At 41.8% G+C, this 19,445-nt stretch overlaps 1 protein-coding gene across 2 annotated transcripts in view; it reads right to left on the bottom strand.

Moving 5' to 3' along the window:
• The window catches only part of EPAS1 (endothelial PAS domain protein 1), a 77,025-nt gene extending 60,247 nt beyond the window's left edge, over positions 1–16,778 (bottom strand). For both annotated transcript variants that reach the window (XM_041477298.1, XM_041477299.1), the window contains exon 1: positions 16,569–16,778. In XM_041477298.1, coding sequence (XP_041333232.1) covers positions 16,569–16,594 — 26 coding nt within the window. In that variant the 5' untranslated portion in view covers positions 16,595–16,778. The remainder of the gene's footprint in view (positions 1–16,568) is intronic.
• Positions 16,779–19,445: the final 2,667 nt, after the last annotated feature.

The raw sequence follows: 19,445 nt of genomic DNA, 5'->3' as shown, positions 1-19,445 counted from the left end.
CAAAGAAAAAGGAAAAGCGAATATGCCCATGTGACCGTGGATCTCTCCAACACTTGGCTACACTTGGACTCGGAGTGCACGTGTGCCTTTCTAACGCTGCTGAAAGAAGGACTAAGGCTCAGCCCATCTCTTTTGAACAAGACTTTCTAAATTTTGTTATTCTATATACAGAGTAGATTTCTAGCTCTGACTTTATAAGGCAAAACAGTTTTTCTGAAATCACTTAAAGTGATGTACACAGGAGGAACATACACTTACTAAAAGAAGTAGACTATCAGGTCCTAAAATATCTCTCTAACTGCTTCCATTTGGAGAGAAAATCCACCTTTATTGACAGTGAATTTGTTCTCCAGCTGGCTGAACAGTACTCAGCCCAACACCTTTTGCAATTCTTATGTGTCTTCCCTAATCTTAGGGCCAACCCCCGCATCAGTCTACTTCCACCATACAATTCGTATTTTGGTGGCTTATCCAGGACTCCAAACTCCATCACTGTGGAGCAAGCTTCTTGCTTTTCTCCATTATTGGTCAAAACATGTTGAGTTTATCCTGGCTTTTTTGGCAACCATGTTGCTAAAGCTGTTTGGTCAAGCCATACCAGGATTTCTGGCTTTGCATCCATCTGTCAAAAATGCAGTATATGTTACACACGTCCCCAAGAAGTGCTCGTTTTCCCAATACTATAAAATGGTCTCCTGGATGTCAGCAGTACCACCACTCTATTACTCTGACAATTCTCCAAGTATGGTATTAGCTGGACTGTAGCCATTAAAATGTTGATCCTAAGAATACAAGGTAACAAACCAGACTACAGCCTTGAAGTGACCACAAAAGCTGTCTCATAACACACATTAACCAGTAAAAGATCATTTTCCATTAAATTAATCAGATTAAAAGACAGCGTTGCAAGAAGTCATATGTAGGCAGCATGACGTTTTCTATGACGACTGGATAACCTGGATTCATGGAAAAGATGATAGTATGAGACAATTTAAACACAATCTCACACAACTGTGATGACTATGTCAATTCGAATGCTTTTCCATAAAATGATTCTTCTGTTTCTTCAAAGCAGATAGTATTTAACTGAAAGATCACACATGACCTGGGAACTAGAACAGAAAAAAATCAGTACAGTCTATTGATTAAGTTTACAAACATACTAAAGTGACTATTTTGTCATCTCTACTCTTCAGCTTTTCAAAGCCATGCCAGGAACAGGTTTGCCAAAGAACATGAGTAGCAGTTTGAAAACTGTGTTTAAACTGTGTAGAAAGTGTCAAGTTAGACAAACATCTTTCTGAAAATGAGTTACTGACAAAGCTCTGTAAGTACACAGAGTGTTCTTCATATAGCTACATGTGCAAACACAAATATTTAGAAAATCAGCATAAATGCAGTGACATGGCACAAGCTGCTAGGAAATACACTTTCAAAACACATGCAAATAATCTAGGCTAGTAGATGGTAAACATTATTAAATACACTTGCTTCAACAGTAATGCAAAACTAATGCATATTTTAACCACAGACAATTGCAGAAACAACTTGTGTGGAAGCATTAAAAACTGTCAGCATGAAAATACTGTTTTCTGAAACTCCTTCCTGAAATTCCTATCATTGTCTTTAACATTCTGGATACCCAGAGCATGTTTTCAAGGCAAACGTAAGGACTTCTAACAGAGGGACTATTAGCAATAACAAGAGTTTCAGCGCTCTGAGAATGAGCTTTCATTGCGTGCTGCCTCTCCCACCCTTAACAAACGCCTATATTAGTTACAGAAATCAGAGCCACAGCGGCACGTATTTCAAAGGTGCAGTCAATCTGAAGTCGCGCCTCGCGCTTATCTCGTCACAAGGCTGCAGCAGCCAACTTTATTGCCTTCAGACATGTCGGCACTGACACACGCCCCCGCTGCTGGTGGTTTCCCCGTGGAAGGGTGCTTCCATTGGCGTCACCACCGGGGCGCCTCCTGCCACTGACATGGCTCGGCCGCACGTTTGCAGGACTGGCCTTTTAAAAAGTCGACCGTATAAACTGGGCAGTGACCAGAACGAGCCGCAGTTATACAAGAAGCAAGGAAATATTATGCAAGACCACAGGAAGTCAGAGGAGACAGCATTCTGGGCAGGCCTGGCAAGGAGTCTGTGTGAACTTCAGCTAACAAGCAAAGCTCGGTCATTGGCGCCAAATTCAGCAGAGAACATTCCCAGTGCTGCAAAGGATAACACTCCCCATGCTTTTGCCAGTGGGCTGCGTTCCAGGACGCCATGTACCTGATGAAATGCAGATAAAACCGGGTCTTACTTTTCGCCAAGTTTTCACTTATTTTTAAAATTTGAGGCATATTTTGGTCCAACACGTGTTAGAAGTGGCAAATGGTTTATTTTCATGGCTTTGCTAATAGATCACTTGCTCTTACGCTCCCTGTAATTTCAACTACAATAAGTGACCTACAAAGAAAACGTTTGGCAGAAGCCTCATTTTTTCCACACATTTTGCCCATCTCTACCTCAAGGCTCACTGCTAATAGGATATGTGAGGATTATGGATTCCTTTTCCCTTGGCATTTGGGAATGACCTATGAAAATACACTTGGTGCGAAAGGATGACACCCACCTGGAACACAACTATACTATTTTAGTCTGCTTCAATGTCAAAAGTAATTGTTTTGGGAGTTGGGTTTGGTTGGTTTTTTTAATTTTTGAAAGCTACCTCACGCAGGTCCTAATTGGAGAAGACATCCATTAAAATGCAGCAAACTTGATTTCTCAAATGACTGAAAAAATTTGCCTTAATTCAGTAAACAGTCATCATCTAGAAATACATGAGTTCAGAGAGGTTTTATGCTTTGTTCCAGGATTCACTTTTAAAACATGGGTGATAAAATGCGGGAGGTGGAAATCCAGTTTTAGGTTCACACACACATACTGCCAAAAAAGAAGCACAACATGCAGAGTCTTACACAACATGAAACAATTACCAATTGTGATGAGAGTTGACAAAGCGTTCTCAAGAGAATCTATTTTATGTTTGTAATCACCCTCAAAAATACACAATAGCACTCTCCTTCCAGCAAATACATAATACAAACAAAAACCAAACACTAGTACTGCCTCCACTTGGGGAAGTGATTCTGAGAAGTATAAGAGATCTTCAGTAGATACCAATTGCCAAAGCCAATGAAACAATTTAAAAAGTTTTCATCATTACCTTTGCTATGGGAACAACAAAAATACGCAACTCTTAACAGGAGATTCCCACCTTCAATGCGGTTTGCACATGAAAAGGTTCCCATAACCTACTGCTCTTGCAAAAATAATTAAACAAGCACTGCAACAACACAGGAAAGTGAAAATGTTAGTGGTGACAATGCCCTCATTGTTACTGCCAGTATAACAATGCCCAAAATTAATCACAACCCCGACAATCAATACCAACGCACATACAGTTGGGCCTCTCTAACCAAAACAGATCTTTCTACAGATGGATCCAGAGTTAAAGCTGTTGAGAAGTGCAGTTGTTTCTCCAGCTGAAGTCAGAGATTCCCATCCAGCAGAAACAAGTCCAGCTGCACTTCTCAAGGCCTGAGTGCAGTATACATTGGTGGTTTTAATGTGGCCAGTCTACAATAGCCCACAGTATAGAGTGTCTGTATTCATCATAGTAACACAGCAGTTTCTTCATCCCAAACCAGTAAGGTCTAAGCACACTAAAACACTCAGTAACGCTCAGAGTAAGGAGCAACCTTTTATCTGTATCTATTTCTGCCAAATAGCAAGGCAGATAGATCACAGCAAGTTTTTAAAACACCACAAGGGTTAACTAGTGAACCACACTACAAAAGTAACAAGCTGTTGTGACAACAAGGGCTCTAGCAAAAACACACTCCTCCAAATTCTGCAGACTCCTGGTCGATCCTGCAACCTGTAGCACATCAAGCTGCAAGCATGTAGTTGTCTAGCACCTGGACTTCTTCAGCCACAGCAAGCCTTTTGTCTCTACAGGGAAATAATGAACTTGTGGCTGCAACTTTTCTCTGTAGCCATTACAACACCTACTCCCAGCTATTTAGTATCATTGAGATCTCTACAACTCTATCAGAAATAGAGGTAGACACACTATAACCATGTAAATCTTGATCCCTTAAGGAAACAAGCTAGAAGGGGATAATTCATCTAATCAGTGTCTCATCATCTATTAAAGTTTCTTTTCATTTCCAAGTAGTTCACTGAGCCATAATCCTTCGCCAAACTTCCTATAGGCAATCCATATTCAGCAACAGCAAACTATAATATACCTCCAACCTCAAACACAGTAAGGTATTTACTTCCTCTGAGGTGGAAGGGGAGATTGTCTTAACTCTCAGGAGCAAGTATATCTCTCGGTTGAGGCCTTCTCTTTATTTTCCTTCAGCACATTGATTTCTTATTCCACAGCTTCACTAAAACATCTCCTGGTATGCAGGCAAACAGAATATTTGGTGGGCAAATGTATTACATTGTGCTCTTTCTTACAAGTGTAAATCAGAGCTGATTTCCTATACAAGTAACAGTGTAAGAACAGATGCTTGTTTTATTTTCCTCATACCTTGCAAAGGTATTTCGTTTGCTTAATCCACCAGCTAAGACCTGAAGTGAAATGATCCTGAAACCTTATTTTAAGAGGGATGAAGGTTTATATCACACACAGCTGACATTTTATTTTCCACAAAGGCATTTTTACAAAACAGTACTCAGAGGTCTGAGACAGGAACTGAACTCCATTTTGATAAAGGTTCTAGACATTATGAACATGGAGGTTTTTTGGTACAAAAGCCAGAGCACTCCAACTGTAAACTAAGGTACAAAGAGAAACTTAGGAAACCAAACCAACAGGAGCACACAGCCTAATGACTCAGTAGGCTCTTTCCCTGGCTGTAACCCACTCAAAATGCAATATAACATGAAATCATTTTATAGTTGCACTGTATTCATCGCATGACTCCCTCTGAAGGAATGCTCTGTAATGACTTCACGTTGGCAGTGTTTCTTAGAAGGTTTTAACAGGTCAGGTGGCAGACGCTCTTCCTCTTTCAGCTCTGCCTCTAGGTGGACTTCTGCTCCACATCAGCCATCACTGCAACCAAAATCCCTACTGTGACCTGCAATGGCAACTTTGCTCCCTGCTCATTTTATATCCCAGGTTAGAAAAGCTCTGAAAAGTTCCTATTTCAATAAACACCATTTGCTGTCACCTGCTTCCTTTAAAATACTTCTTTTTAAAAGTGTCAGAAAGCAATAGAGCTGGTCACTCTGGATCATTGCTTCATATCTGCCGTTTGAGAAGCTGGAATTTAGTTACACCATGTTTACAGTGACATTTAGGTTTGAGAGGCAGGGGATGTTGTCCTAAGATCTGGTAGGCAAAGGGAAAGAAGCTTTCTACAGATAACACAGCTTCTTGCACTATCTTCTTCAGGGCCTGCACACAGTGCGCAAAGCTGCCAAGTCTGTCTAAAACATTAGGCTTTTCTCACTGTTTCTTCTTTACACTAAACACTGTAGCGGCTCCGTCTTCAGGCCTATCCTGGCAACTGTAGGCAAGAGAAGCCTTCACTGAATAAAGATCCACAGGCTTCAGTCTCTGTGAATGAGATTGTGTATGCTGACCTCTAAACCCATGTCCCAATAACCCTATGTACGTCAGCACTCTTCTACTTTCTTACAGCTCTCAGTTCAAGGAAACTGAGAGCAAATGATCTCAGCCTGCTAAAACCCTGCTGAACTCCTCATCTGCAGAAAAGACCGGTTTTGTTGTGACGGTCAAACCCTCCTTTTCACTCTTATTGCCCCGTGGGTTCTCACCTGCCCACTCCGTGATGAAATCTGAAAGAATAAGGGGATTATCATCTCTGAGATGCTTTCAGGGTGTTGCAATCTCCTGCTGCCGCCACCAACACCCCCACCTTCTCAATTGCTTGGGGCGTCTAAATTGCACATGGATCTTATATGACAGGAGGACAAATTCAAAGGTGAAGCAAATGAAGGCGTAGGTCACCCGTCAGCACGTGGGTGTAACCTACATATTGAGGGATAATATGGAGTGGTGCAGTAAAGAAAGCAATTAACCAAGTAATATAAGAGTGAGAGATAACCAAACTCCTTCCACTTGACAACCTCCTATTAAAGCATTTTCAAGTTAGGTTTATTCTACAAGATGCTTGCCAGCATATCTACAGCATTGTTTAAGGCATAGAAATAGAAAGTCTCCATTTAAAAAAGTTTACAGTTTAAATAAATAAGACACACAAAGGGTGGAAGGAAGGATGTACTACCATCCCAGTTTTCCAGACTGGGGAGCTAGGATAACTACAGTGAGCAGTCACACCACACTGTCCAGGCTACATTATCAATGCAATGCCCTGAGTACCCAGCAGAACAAAGAGCCAAGCTGAGCAAGGGGCTTTCAGAGAGGGTGTGGAGGGGAAAGGAGACAGAAGAAGCAACTGCAGAGGCCAGACCCACTTGCTAAAGCTGTTGTTCAGCAGCCAGGTCAACCACCAGACTCGACTTTCACAGCCAGCTCTACATTGAGTGGCTAACAAGCTCAAGAAAAAGAATCTAAAACGTGATTTTATTCCGCTTCTCTGCACTTTGGCCCAGGTCTCCATGCCAGAGAGGCTTTGTTTGGGCCAGTCATGCAGCTGACAAACAAAAGTAGGGTTGGGGGGTTGGTTTTTCTTAAATGGGATATAATGGCTGTTTCGAAACATCAGCATTAAGTTTCCCTCAAGATATCTGCACTTGCTTCTATTTCATTTTCAAGCCAGCACATGCCTAAGAGAACGGGATAGTTCCCCTTTGTGAATCACTGAGAACATAAATACGGCTTTGCTGTTACGTAAAAAAGCCAGTAGAAGCACTGAGACAACTTGAGCACAGAAAGGATGTTCCCATAAAAATGTCCCTCTGATTAGTAATGGCAATAAACACATCCTTCAAATCATTCACAGGGAAAAAAACCAAGAACCAGATTTATTAACACAAACCGATAATCTTACAGCTGCAGCACAAAACCAGCCCACCCACAGCTGAACCAAACTATGTTCCCTCAGTGAAATGCGACATCTTCCACCTAACCATGCACATAAAAGTGCTGCATGAAGCAATGAAGCGGGTCAACACCACCAAATGTCTACCTTCCCTTAAAAGCGTAAATAACGCTGTTTTGTTAAGACCAAGCATAATTATCTGTCTTGAGGCATTGGTTTCCTGCTCTGCAAGCAAAAGTCAGCCATCCCATGTGCAAGAATTGCCCAACTCCAACTCTCTGCACTCTTCAATGCGCAAGGCAACCTTACAGGACAACAGGAACTGTCTCCCAGATCAATACGGGGATAACTGGAAGGAGTAAACCAAGAGCCACATTTGTCATGGTTTTCCTTTTTGACAGCGGAGGAATGGGAAAAGCCAGTAGTAGGCAAAGTCTTGCTGTTCTTCCAAAGACCATATGGCGAAGGCAGTACACAGAGGCTATTCCAAAATGCTTATCCTTTCCCAAAGACTCTTCACCTTCACTGAATTAGACAAATGCAGCTTTTCCAGAAGAATCATCTGGCAAAAAGTATAGGAAAATACCAAAAGCACTTTCACCAATTTTCAGTCTTCTCTCACAGGTTATGAAACACAGTGGAGGCAACTGAGACCTTAAAAAAAAAACAAACCTGGAGTGTAGTATAGCTCTAACTGGTCACTGGATTTGTATTCCAGAGAAATACTGCCTAAGGAGTCATGCCACGATAATGCCATTTAATGTTGAATTTCTTCTCACACATACACATATGACGCTGACATTCCACAGATCGCTCAAAAGGCATTTTTGTTCTAAGCTAACTTCCTATCAGCTTTAAGTCAATACTCTTTTCCATAAATACCTAAGAGTCTGAAGACAGTGTCATTGCCATCAGCTAACGAGTTTGTTATTTCATCATAATGCCACACAAAAATCTAACCAGGAACAACAATGCTTATCATCTCAGAAGATACTTGGCTATTTGCAACGACTTTTGGATACAAATTGCACAGACAGCTAAAAGCTAGGCACATTCCTAGCAACATTCCCCATTTACAAGTGTAGAAATACAGAGGTTTCTTAACATCTCAAAGATCTTTGAAGTATTTTGACAATAAGTACCCAATAATACCTAGAATTTACTGGCAGAGTGGGCGATACAATTGTGAATGAACAGAGAGGGCCTGAAGACCAACAGCACCCGGAGAAGGTCCTAAACACAATGGCTGAATAGGATTGCTTTGTAGTTTATCATACAAATGCAAGTGCAAATGACTACAGCTGTGATACCAGGAGCTTAAGCAGTTTAAGCACCTTTTTATGGCAGTAAATACCTTAGATATGCTAAAGGTGAAGCAAAATACAAGGAATGTTCTTTAAAGTATAATTCCACCACCTTTATAAAAGCTGCCTAATAACCATCCCACTTCATACTTGCTTCAGCTTATTACCTAAGCAAATATTTCTCTTAGTAGAGCATGAATATATCTAAAGTGAAAAATATTATACAGTAATTTTTGAACACCATCAGACAACCTGCACCAAAATTATGAGCCCTTAATGGATTTTTTCCCATGCAAATTAAAAAACATTTGTAAGGCCTCTGACACAACAAATGAGCACCAGCTTTCCCTTCTAAGAAAAGAAGACCAGGGCACATTTTTAAGATTTCATGCAACTTATTCAGGCCACTGAACTGGGTTCTTAAACTGAAACCATTCAGCAAACCACCTTCTGTGTAATAAATAATATATACATATATATAAAAGGGATTCAGAAGCTGACTAGGTAAAGAAAACACACGTACTAGGCCAAAGGTTGACATTACCTGGGATAACTATATTTCAAGATACAATAATATCTGCTACTTAAAGCAATAAGCTCTCCTGGGAAAGGCAAACATGTCTATCTCTCAGCATATGCAGGCAGTTTTCGAGAACATGGCTCTGAAATTATCAGTCCTTTGAGAACAAGTTAGAAATTCTGTAAACATGCTGTTTTCATCTCTCTCATATTTTGACTTTCTTGCCTGTTGTGTCAGGAGCCAGTGAGGGGTTATGGCGGGCCTTCATTGCTATGTTTTCAATTATACTACAGTCTTTTAAAAGCTGTTCACATAACCCAAGCTAGAGAAGACCTTTGTCATTGCCAAGTCACACTTCCTGCCTAACCCAAGCCAAAGAGGACTAAGTATTTTCATCAGACCTGGTAACTTGTCTAAGCAATTGCAGTTTTTCAAAGACTGGGACTGTTTTGAATTCAAGGCTTTAAGTGATGAGGGCTTTGTAAATAGTGTAAAAGGAATACCTAATATTTTGGTTTAGCAGATAAATTTGAAGATTTCTCCTGAAAGGAAGACAGGAGTCTGATTGAGGTCAAGCGTAAGTGTGTTGTACAATTCGGTACAGTAAAGATCTGGAAAAAGCCCCAATTAAGTCTAACACAGAAAAGAAAGACAAAGAAAAAAGAAAAATATTTAAATTAACAAGAGACTAATAATTACTTAAGTCTCATTGAAATGAATTTAGAACATCTGGTTTTCAATTAACAACATAGTGCAACACAGGCAACCCCATAAAAATGAAGCCAAATCTAAAATGTTTCAGCAGTCTTCATATGTCTTGACAATTTCTCAACTCAATCTCTTCATTTTAGTCTAGCGCAAACTAAAATGCTAGCTCTTGTTTCCCTTGTGCTCTGGAAAATTATTTTCCAAGAAAATATTTGTTTTTACAGAAATATTCACCAACTGCATCTGCAGCTTTTCCAGCACTTGGCACCACTGTTCAAAATTTGCACTTTATATCTTACCTTAATTTGCCTAACTCTAACCACATATATTTTGATATATTAGATAACGAGTAACAAATATTTACAATAGATTAAGTTCATGTTTCAGTAGTTCCAAATAATTTTTAATTGATCCCAGTAAACTTACTACACATATACCTTCAGACAGACTGCCTGCTATCAAGTGCCATAAGTTACACCCACATGATTCATGCATTAGGAGAGCTGCTCTGTTTAAAAAAAAAACAAACCCAAAACCAAACCCCCCCCCCCCCCCCCCAAAAAAAAATATATGCACAATGCTCCCCATATCTCTTCTAATTTTAGCTTTTCCTTAGATAACACAATTTCCTGAAACAAGACGAGACTGCTCACACTCTTCTAGTTCCAAAATGTTATTGCAAAACTATTGCTATTTGTAGAAGTAGTTCAATGCACACAATATTTCATATTCAAGTATAAAGGGATGTTTCAGTGCTTCAGCCTTCTGTTCTACCAGGGCTGTGGAGAAGAGTTACTTAACCAGGAGTTACTTTTTTTCCCCTCTTTTTTTTTTCTCTTTGTTTTGTTTTGTTTGTTTGGGGGAGAGGATTTAAAGAAGGAGGCAGACAACAAAGAGCAGTGCAGGACTCTGCACTCATCACTGTTCACTCATATACATGAAAAAAACAAGCAAACAAATCCCAGCCAAATCCCATAAAAGTCCAGTTGCTCTCTCCATGAAATTCCTGCTTTACAGTCTGTCCAAATTCTGGCCTGGAGGTTTCATGCATGCAGGTCAGAGATGGGATTTAGGGACATGCTCAAGAAGTAGGGACTGGAGGAACAGCCAGGCACAGGCAAGATGCAGTTTGAGAGAAACACAGTATGCTGCTGAAATCTCTTTGACCAAACAGTCAGTTTGGTTCAACAGATTTTCCACAAATACTTGAGATTAAAACACATGCTACTTAATGTTTGTTTGAAAGCAAATCAGTGCATAAATACATACACAGCAGAACAAAGCAGCATTTGTAACTTGAGGGGTGGTTCAACATATTTACATTAGGAATAAAAACCACTAAGGAGCTGTATTATCCTGGTTTTGTCCTACACAAACAAAATGAAAAAGTGTTTTTTCCTCCTGCCCAAATGTACACAATTTTGCAATAAGGCAGTATTAATCATCCACCCATAGGCTAACACAAAGTATGTGTAAAGTTTCTGAATTTTTCAAACTTCTTGGAGGCAACACCCTAAACATTCCCCTAAATCAAAGAAAACTGCTGATTCCACATATTAGCACACAGAGAAAGGGTCAAGACCAGGGCATCTCTTTGACTGAAGATCAGACACAAAAATTCAACTAAAGCAACTTTGCTTCTTGTCTGGCAAAACATTTGATGAGTTTCTATAAAATAAATACTGAATATTTGCTGTGTTATATAAAGCAATGGACAGAGAAGCATAATAGAGATGCTATCTAAATCTTACTTGCTTTGTAATAACAGTCAAGTAAATTAAATTACAAGTCTAACTGTTTTCAGGCCCAAATATGCCCATTTAATCAAAATTTATTATGGCAGATTTTGTTTCAGCTAAATTTTCTAGACCTAAATAAAGCCACAGAGGAAAAAACCAAAATCATAATCAGATTTGAGCTCAAGAAGAGCATAATTAAGTGAGTTACATTGGAACACTACTTATTTATCAGCCAATTGGCCTACTGTACTTTATTAAGCTACTTTCCAAAGGTATAATAAAATAGTTTCCCATTTTACACACTTCAGAAAGTGTCTCCATAAAAAGCAGCTCTGTAAACATTAAGAAATAAGTTATTTTTATATATATATATATATAAGCAGTCAAGGTTTTATCCTCACCAGATAACTACTTTATTATATTGCCTTTTAATCAAATTGAGCACAAGAATGATAAATGAGAAAAAACCTGCCAGATGCATAATATTCATACTTGCACTTTCTCTTCATTTAAGAGAAGGGCTCTGTCAACCTTGTGCCAGCTACTAGAACTATTTATAACTATTAAGATATGCATGTCACTATGAATATTGGAGTAATTAACACAATAGCATTTCACAAATAGCTGTAGCAGAATAAAACCATTCCATGTATTTTTAAATTATATTTAAATTATTTTTAAATACCATCTGCCTTTGTATTGCTCATTTCCTTACTCTAATGTTTATCCTAAGAATAGAAAAAAGTTTAATGCTTGAAGAGTTTTGCTCCCACCACACCTAACAGCAGCTCCTGCTTGGAACCTGAAAACAAAAATACTTAATGTTTATGAATCCATCATAGAAAAAAAATATTAAAGATATAGAGAGATCCATTTTTGATACTCATGATGGATCTCCTGAATTTGCAGCATAAACGCAAAACTGGTAATTAGCAAAGTATCTCTAATATGCAAGACATTCTTAATGACCCACATAAGATAAATGTGACAGAGATAAGACATGACACAAGGATTGTGTTTATGAAGGGCTGACAGATTTTTAACTTGCTCTAGGGCTAAGTGCTAAACACAAGCAGAGCAAGCCCTTGGAGCATCCCTGCGAAACACAAATCCTCAGGTGCCCAGATCATTTTGGGAGGATGGTACACACTGGGAGGCACTCACACTGCACACCATTCCCACAGCAAAAGCCATTCAGTCTTCATCAAGCTGAAATACTTTGGCTCTGTCGAGATGAAACCACAGGAGCTGGGCAGCAGAAGTCAAAGAGTTCCCAAGCAGGCCAGGTCACCAAGCCAGAGCTCAGCCCAAGCTCTGCTCCATGTCACTGCAGGCAAAGGCAGAGCCGGGGCAGGCGTGAGCCTGTCCCTCCTCATTCCTGTACCCTTGGGCCACACTCTGGTAGAAAAGTCAGACTCTGTAGAAATCAGAAGGGGCAGTGAGTACAGAAACAGAACGGGCAATACCAAAGTAGGAGGGCTATGAGTGGCCAGTATCATTCAAGATGACCTGCAAGCTATGAAGTGCCTGAATTTGTGGTGCTGAAATGTAAATACGAATTGCTTAATGTTAACACACTATAAGCATGTGCTAAACAGCAAATTTCAACAGATTGTTCACCAGGAATTCAGGAGATCACATTTCCTTTTGATAAGTCCAAATAAGAAAAACTACAAGGGCAGATGTGAACACAGAAGCAAACAGAAGTAACTAAAATATGTGGTTTATGCATGGAGAAATGTTAAGCAATAATAAAACTTGAATTTTTTTTTTTATGGAGCTGAGTAACCTATGAAATAGTCTGCAAAGGAAAGTGTTCCAACCTCCATCAGCTAAAGTACATAAAATGAGGTTTAAAAGAGTATAAGGACAAACCCGGGTTGGCAAGAGAATGGACAAGATCATCTGTCACCGCCATCACAGAATAACATCAATATGGAGTATACCTGGCAATAGTGACACACAGAAAATGTACTGGGGAGAACAAAACTGAGACTGTATGTTTCTTGAAATCTGCAGTTGAACACCTTGGCACATCCACATGCTCACATTTCCTGACATCCAAATTATATCCATTACGAGCAAGCAACTACCTGAGCTCTGGAGGGCTGTGCCATCAGGATAGTTTCCTCATCCTGAGGAGGAACAGCCAAGAGTGACCTCAGCTTGGCAAAACTACTCTCCTGAAGGAAAAGGTCAGCAAAAATTGAGGCACAAAGCATCTCATTAGAGGGGCTCAACATCAAATAAAGCCCAGAGTAAAAGGGTAAATAAAAGCAGTCTATTACCTAGACAGCAACTGGGGGTAACCTCATTTCTTTCCTCTCTGGGCCAGAAGAAGTTAAACTGATTTATGTAACATTACATGGTTATGGTCACAAAACATATTGTGTAATTACATGGGGACCACTAGCACAGAAACACCCTGAGCTGCAAATTTGGTTTATTTTTCATTCAACTGGAAAACAAACACAGAATTCCCCAAGTAACAACACAACTGAAAAGGTGAAGCCAAATTATGCATCCTTCTCAGAGGTACTTGACTTGTCCTGAGCGTGGTTTCAAACTTTTCTCAGACACTGTTATCCATCCAGAACCGTTCATTTAACACAACATCCACTCCTAACAAAATAACTATCTTGCAAAACATTAAAAATCTCATCAAGATATTGTATCAGACTGCTCTAATTACATTGGGACTTACCTACGACTTGTTGTTGTACTGCACAGCTGTACAGACCAGATACATTTTCCCTTAGCTTTTACTATTTGCTAAAATGTGTTATGCCCTTTTATTCCTCCTTCTCCCAGTTCCTAATTACCGGCATTCTAAGAGAGTATCTAATACTGTGTAGATTTTTTAAAATAAGTTAAAAGAATCATAATCATATTAATTTCAGCTCTGTATCTTGGACTAACTTTAAATGTGGGAAATCAGCCTACTGAAAGTGCCATAACATTTGTCCCAAATAAAGCAACTGCTCTTTTCTGCTGGCAAACAGAGCTTCAAATGAGGACTTGAGGATGTTCTTCAACTTAAACGGACCATTAAGAAAATCAAAGATTATCTTCCTTAGAACATTTGTTTAACAGTAAGAGACCTGCTCCTCAACATAGTTTCAGAGCTGCCTGGAAATCTGGTAACACTGCCCCACCTTTCCTCCGTGAAAGTGATTTATAAATGCTATTAGCGAGTAAGGTTAGAGATCCTAGTTGCATATCTGGATAGAGATCAAGCAAACAATACACTAACTGTCAAACTCAAGGCAATAAACCTACCCTATAACAGTACTGGAAAATTAAGAAAGCAAAACTATCTTGTTTCAACAGGCTACATAGGGTACATCCCTAGTAGGGATATCCATAGCACTCTAACAGAGAGGCACAAGCCAGCTATCTGAAATCCCTCAAATGACACTCTCCCAGTTCTTCCACAAACATTAATTTACGCAACAATCCCATGAACCAGATAACAATTAGCCTACTTCTGAGAGAAACAGAAAAATTGTCACTGAATGTCACAATATTTAAAAGCAGTGACGGAGTCAGGATCAGGGTTCAGACTTCAGTCCTGTGAAGCCTGTGTAGTATCTGAAGAGTATTTCCCCAAACCACTTCAGAGTGCTGTCCTGCAAGATTAGACAGTGCTCAATCCCTCACTTTGCTTGAAAGCAAGAGGTTAAAACTGAAGAGATTAAGAGTGTCCCACTAAAAAAAGGTGATACAATGAATGCAATGTATTTCCAATATATACACTATTTCATCCTCTTGCCTCATAAACTAACACATTTTTAACTACATTGAACTGTACTATAATTTTTTGCTTTTTCAACATAAGACACAAAACATACGTCTATTTTGTACTCTGCACTCTATCTAAAACAAAATACACTTGAAGCAACTGTTTAACCTTAATATGTTAGTTTCTGATAAACCAAGGAAAACAAAGTTACAGGGAAAAGGTATGATTTACACTACTATACCTCCCCTACTACATCGTCATAGGGTGAGTCAATAATAAAGGAGCTATTACACACACAAAAACCTACAGTTTAGAGTTTACTGCATGGTAGCTGGATAGTACACACGACAAATAACAACATAAAATTCTTAGTCTCTAAACCACATTGCTTACAAAGAGAATTTATAGCCAGATCAGTAACCTGGGCTGATAATTGACGGATCCTTGTGACTGCCTGCTGTATAAAACAGACTGGATACATATCCTTTCACAAGACTTCATAGACCTTTATTCACTTGCTTAGCTTTCCCCATGTCAGCGCCCTCTCTCATCCACAGGAATTGTTTATAGCTTTGGAGCAACAAGTAGATAGTTCTTCTCTTAATCTCTACCTGTAGCTTCTGTGTTATGGACTGGACCGCTGAGTTTTATTATGACGTTTGTTCTCAAGAACCAGCAAGAAAAAATCTCTGATACAAAACCACCAATGCGTTACTCTGGAAGGGTCGCTCTGGCAGTGTGGGAATGTCTAGCTTTACATCCCTCTCAAAGGGCAGCAGCAAACGAGGCGCTGGGCACTCCTGGAGCTCTCGGCCCTCCGGGAAAACCCGCTGACAGCCGAGGAGCTCCGTGCACCGCGGGAGATGCACTGCGGCCAGCGTCTCGGACTGGAGCGAGGAGGTGTCGAAATATTTACATAGCCTGACAATTTCATCCACGCGACTTTAGCAATAAAACATGTTTTGCTAAGAGTGCTGCTACCTTCAAAGCCCCCGTCCTCAACTGAAAAATAGTTTAACCTACTACCTCTGTCCTCGCTGATACCAAGCCCTGCTGCCATGGCGTACATGACAGTGGCCGCACACCGGCTGGCCCTCCCTGCCGGGTGCACCTGCCCGCCGCCCGCAGCCCGGCACGGCCGGGGCTGCCTTCACCGGGCCGTGCCGGGCGCGCTGCCGGCCGCGGTGCCGCCCGGCGGGGCAGCCCCCGGGGCAGGCGCTCCCCAGCTCGGCGGCGGCCCGGACAGAGCGCGGGTTGCCCCGAAGGGGCGCGGCGCTGCTCCCCGGCCCCTCTCCCCGCCCGGGCTGGGCGAATTAACTCTCCCGCCGCACTTGGTCCCCGCAAATGCTCCGGGTCGAGCCCTCGCACAGGAGCCGTGGCGGGGGGAGGCGAGGCCGCGCCGTCCCGCCGGCAGTGCCCCCTCGGCCCCTGCCCGCTGGGAGTCCCGCGGCCCAAGGGGGCAGCGGCAGAAGGAGGACGCAGCGGCCCGAGCAGCGCGGCGCCTCGCCCGCGGCCCCTCACCTTTTCTTCTCCTTGTCAGCTGTCATCGCGGCGGCTGCTGCCGGCTCCTGCGCCGCCTCTCGGGCCGGGGCGCGCTCAGCACCTGCCCGCCGGACGCGGGGCTCCACGGGCGGCGGCGGGCGAGGAGCGGGGTCCGGTTCGGCCGGGTCGCCCCCGAGGCGGGCGTACAGTCTCAGGACACTGCCGAGGATTGTACGGCCCGCCCGGGGGAGGCGGCCAATGGGGGCCGGCGGGGCGCTCCGGGCTCCCCGCCCCCGGCACCGGCCCGGCCGGGGGTCAGCGGGGCCGCTCCGCCCCGCCGGCACCGCTCCGGCTGCGGCGGGGCTCCTGCACACGGGCACCGGCCCCTCCGCTGCTATCTTATTTTTTAGTTATTAAAGTTTTTGGTTATTAAACTTTCTTCTTTTTTAAAACTTTTTTTTTTTTTTTTTTTTTTTTTTTTTTTTTTCTTGAGGTTTTCCTCCCNTTTTTTCCTGAAGTGTTATCTCCCCGCCGGTGCGGTCCGAGAGCCGCCGCGGCACCTGCCCGGCGGCCGCGGAGTAGCCGCGTTGCTGCCCCGGCACCGAGCGCCGCTCCCGCAGGCGGGCAGCCGCCCCGCACTCGCCCCCTGGAGCGCCCCCCGTTCAGCCCGAGGCAGGGGTGTTGGAAAAATAAATTTAAAATTAGGAAAATAAAAGCCGCAAGGACGGTGCGAGCTTGGGGCGAGGCCCCGGAGCCATCGCAGGCGTGCGGAGCCGCTCTGCTCCGGCCCGGCTGAGCTCGGCCGGGTCGCGCAAGGAGGAGAAAGGGAGACGACTTGGGGCACAGGGATGTGCAAGGAAGCAAGGGCTGTTCTTTTGCCTCCCTGATGGGACTTCCTTCCTCTCCTGTTTTTTTGTTTTTATTTTCTGTGTCGTAATGGATATTTCAATTCAGGCACTTTTAAAACTCGTGGTTGATGACACATGGTGAAGCGAATCTGTGGCAAGAAGCGCCAAAGCTCATCTCATGCTAGCACCTGCTATGGCTTGCTGCAGTTAAGATAAATGTAAATAATAAAAAAAACCCTCTTGCTTTGACTTCTGTTTACTTTACACCAAAGCAACTAACCTTCCTAGACAAGGGATTATGAATTTTTTTCCTGATACTGTCTTTCAACATGGTAGAAACTTCAGCCTTACCCTTATGTTCTCTGAGGCTTACCTTACATTTTTATATCTTGAACCAAATGCACATCTTTGCATTAGGCTGCACGAGGTTTTCTTTCCTTCTAGAAAATGGAAGTACTGTAGGCAACATGAGCCAAACGAGAATTATTTCTTGCTAATTCAAATTTGAGCCATTTCCTTATGCCATTTCAGAGGCTGGTTTGTATACAATGGGTCAGAGGGTGTTTTTCTCTTCTTTTATACAGTATGAAAGTTTAAAGAAATGCATTTGGGTTTGAATTTGCATATTCTGCTCTCAAGTCTGAAAAGAGCTACACATGCTTACACAGCAACAGCCTAATTATGTGGTAACACTTGGGGTTTTTTTCTTGTTATACAAGAGAACCTAAACAAAAGAAACCCACAAATATTTAAAACCTAAGTAAACTTAGTCAAACAGAATTTGTGTATGCAGGACTAAATTTAACCTTCTGGGAATACGAGAATGCAACAGGATCAAAGACCCAAGTCACTCATTTCCTAGTTTAAATAGACCTCTTCATCCCTCATTGATCTCTGCTGATGTCAATGCTCCTTGCAGTATCTTAAAGCACTTCACTTGGATAAACAACTTGCCTTCAAAAATCAGTCAAGAAAGCATTCAAACTGACTAAATCTAAACCACTCAGTAGATTTTAATTATTTCACATCTAGCTCATTGGCCAAACTCCCGTTGGGACTCTGCCTACATAGATACGGTGTAGTTGATTAACAGTGTAAATCTCTGGCTCTCTTGGCCAGCAGGGCCTGATGGTGCTTTGACAACGGGAGAATTCACATCTGAGTGCCACTCAAGAACCACCACCTGTCCTGTCCTCCTCTGCACAGACAGGTTGGAGGCTTCAGCCCAGGTCAGTGCCCAGAAAAGCAGGAATCTTGCTGCTGCATCGGGAAGGTGAAGCAAGCAAGACTGAGTGATTCTTACAGCTCCCTCGCAGCTTCAGTTCTTGAAGTTGTCTATACTATTATTTCTGGCAAATGAGCTCCCCATATTGAAAATGAAGGGGAAAATGGCCTGTCCTCTAGAGCTAACTTTAGTTATTAATTCACTATTTCCCAGGACTATGCAGGGAGGGGAAGATCAAATGTATCTTTAATACCGTGGTCAATTTACTAGATGCATTCTGTGGTGATAAGAGAGCACCTTCAGAGAGGCTTGCTGGACTTTCTCCTTGCTGGATAACAGTGGAGAGAATCACATAATTGTATTTTCAAATGTATCTTGTAACTACTTTAATTTCCTTTATGATGAGTCAGTATTTATTAACAGCAGTACCCACCATAATGTGAACTTTCTCTAACCTTATACTACTCAGAAGCTTCGATAGGAACTACACCATTAGTGAGCACATTTACTCTACAAATCTGCTCTATTTAATCACAGAAGACACAGCTGCCAGAAAAGCCAAACAAAGCCTTAAACTGACAGTAAGCACACTTTGTTCTCTTGATTATTGTCACCGTTGTAATGGCTCTTTCCTTTTCATATTCCTATGTTACTCCTTCCATTTTACCTTGCATTTGCTATATGTTACTTGGTAGATTTAACTCAGATAAAATCTCATGGAAGAGGAAAAAGTGCTCAGGAAACTTCATGAACTGAACTTAACAGGTGTTAACTCCTCTTTTTCCTCCCCCCATCAAAGATTTCAGCAGGATCAACATGTGAGATGGGACTTCTTTACTTTTA

The sequence above is a fragment of the Pyrgilauda ruficollis genome, unplaced genomic scaffold (genome assembly GCF_017590135.1).
Source record: "Pyrgilauda ruficollis isolate IOZ18807 unplaced genomic scaffold, ASM1759013v1 scaffold4, whole genome shotgun sequence".
Classification (NCBI taxonomy): domain Eukaryota; kingdom Metazoa; phylum Chordata; class Aves; order Passeriformes; family Passeridae; genus Pyrgilauda; species Pyrgilauda ruficollis.
This window is presented reverse-complemented; position numbering and strand designations above follow the sequence as displayed.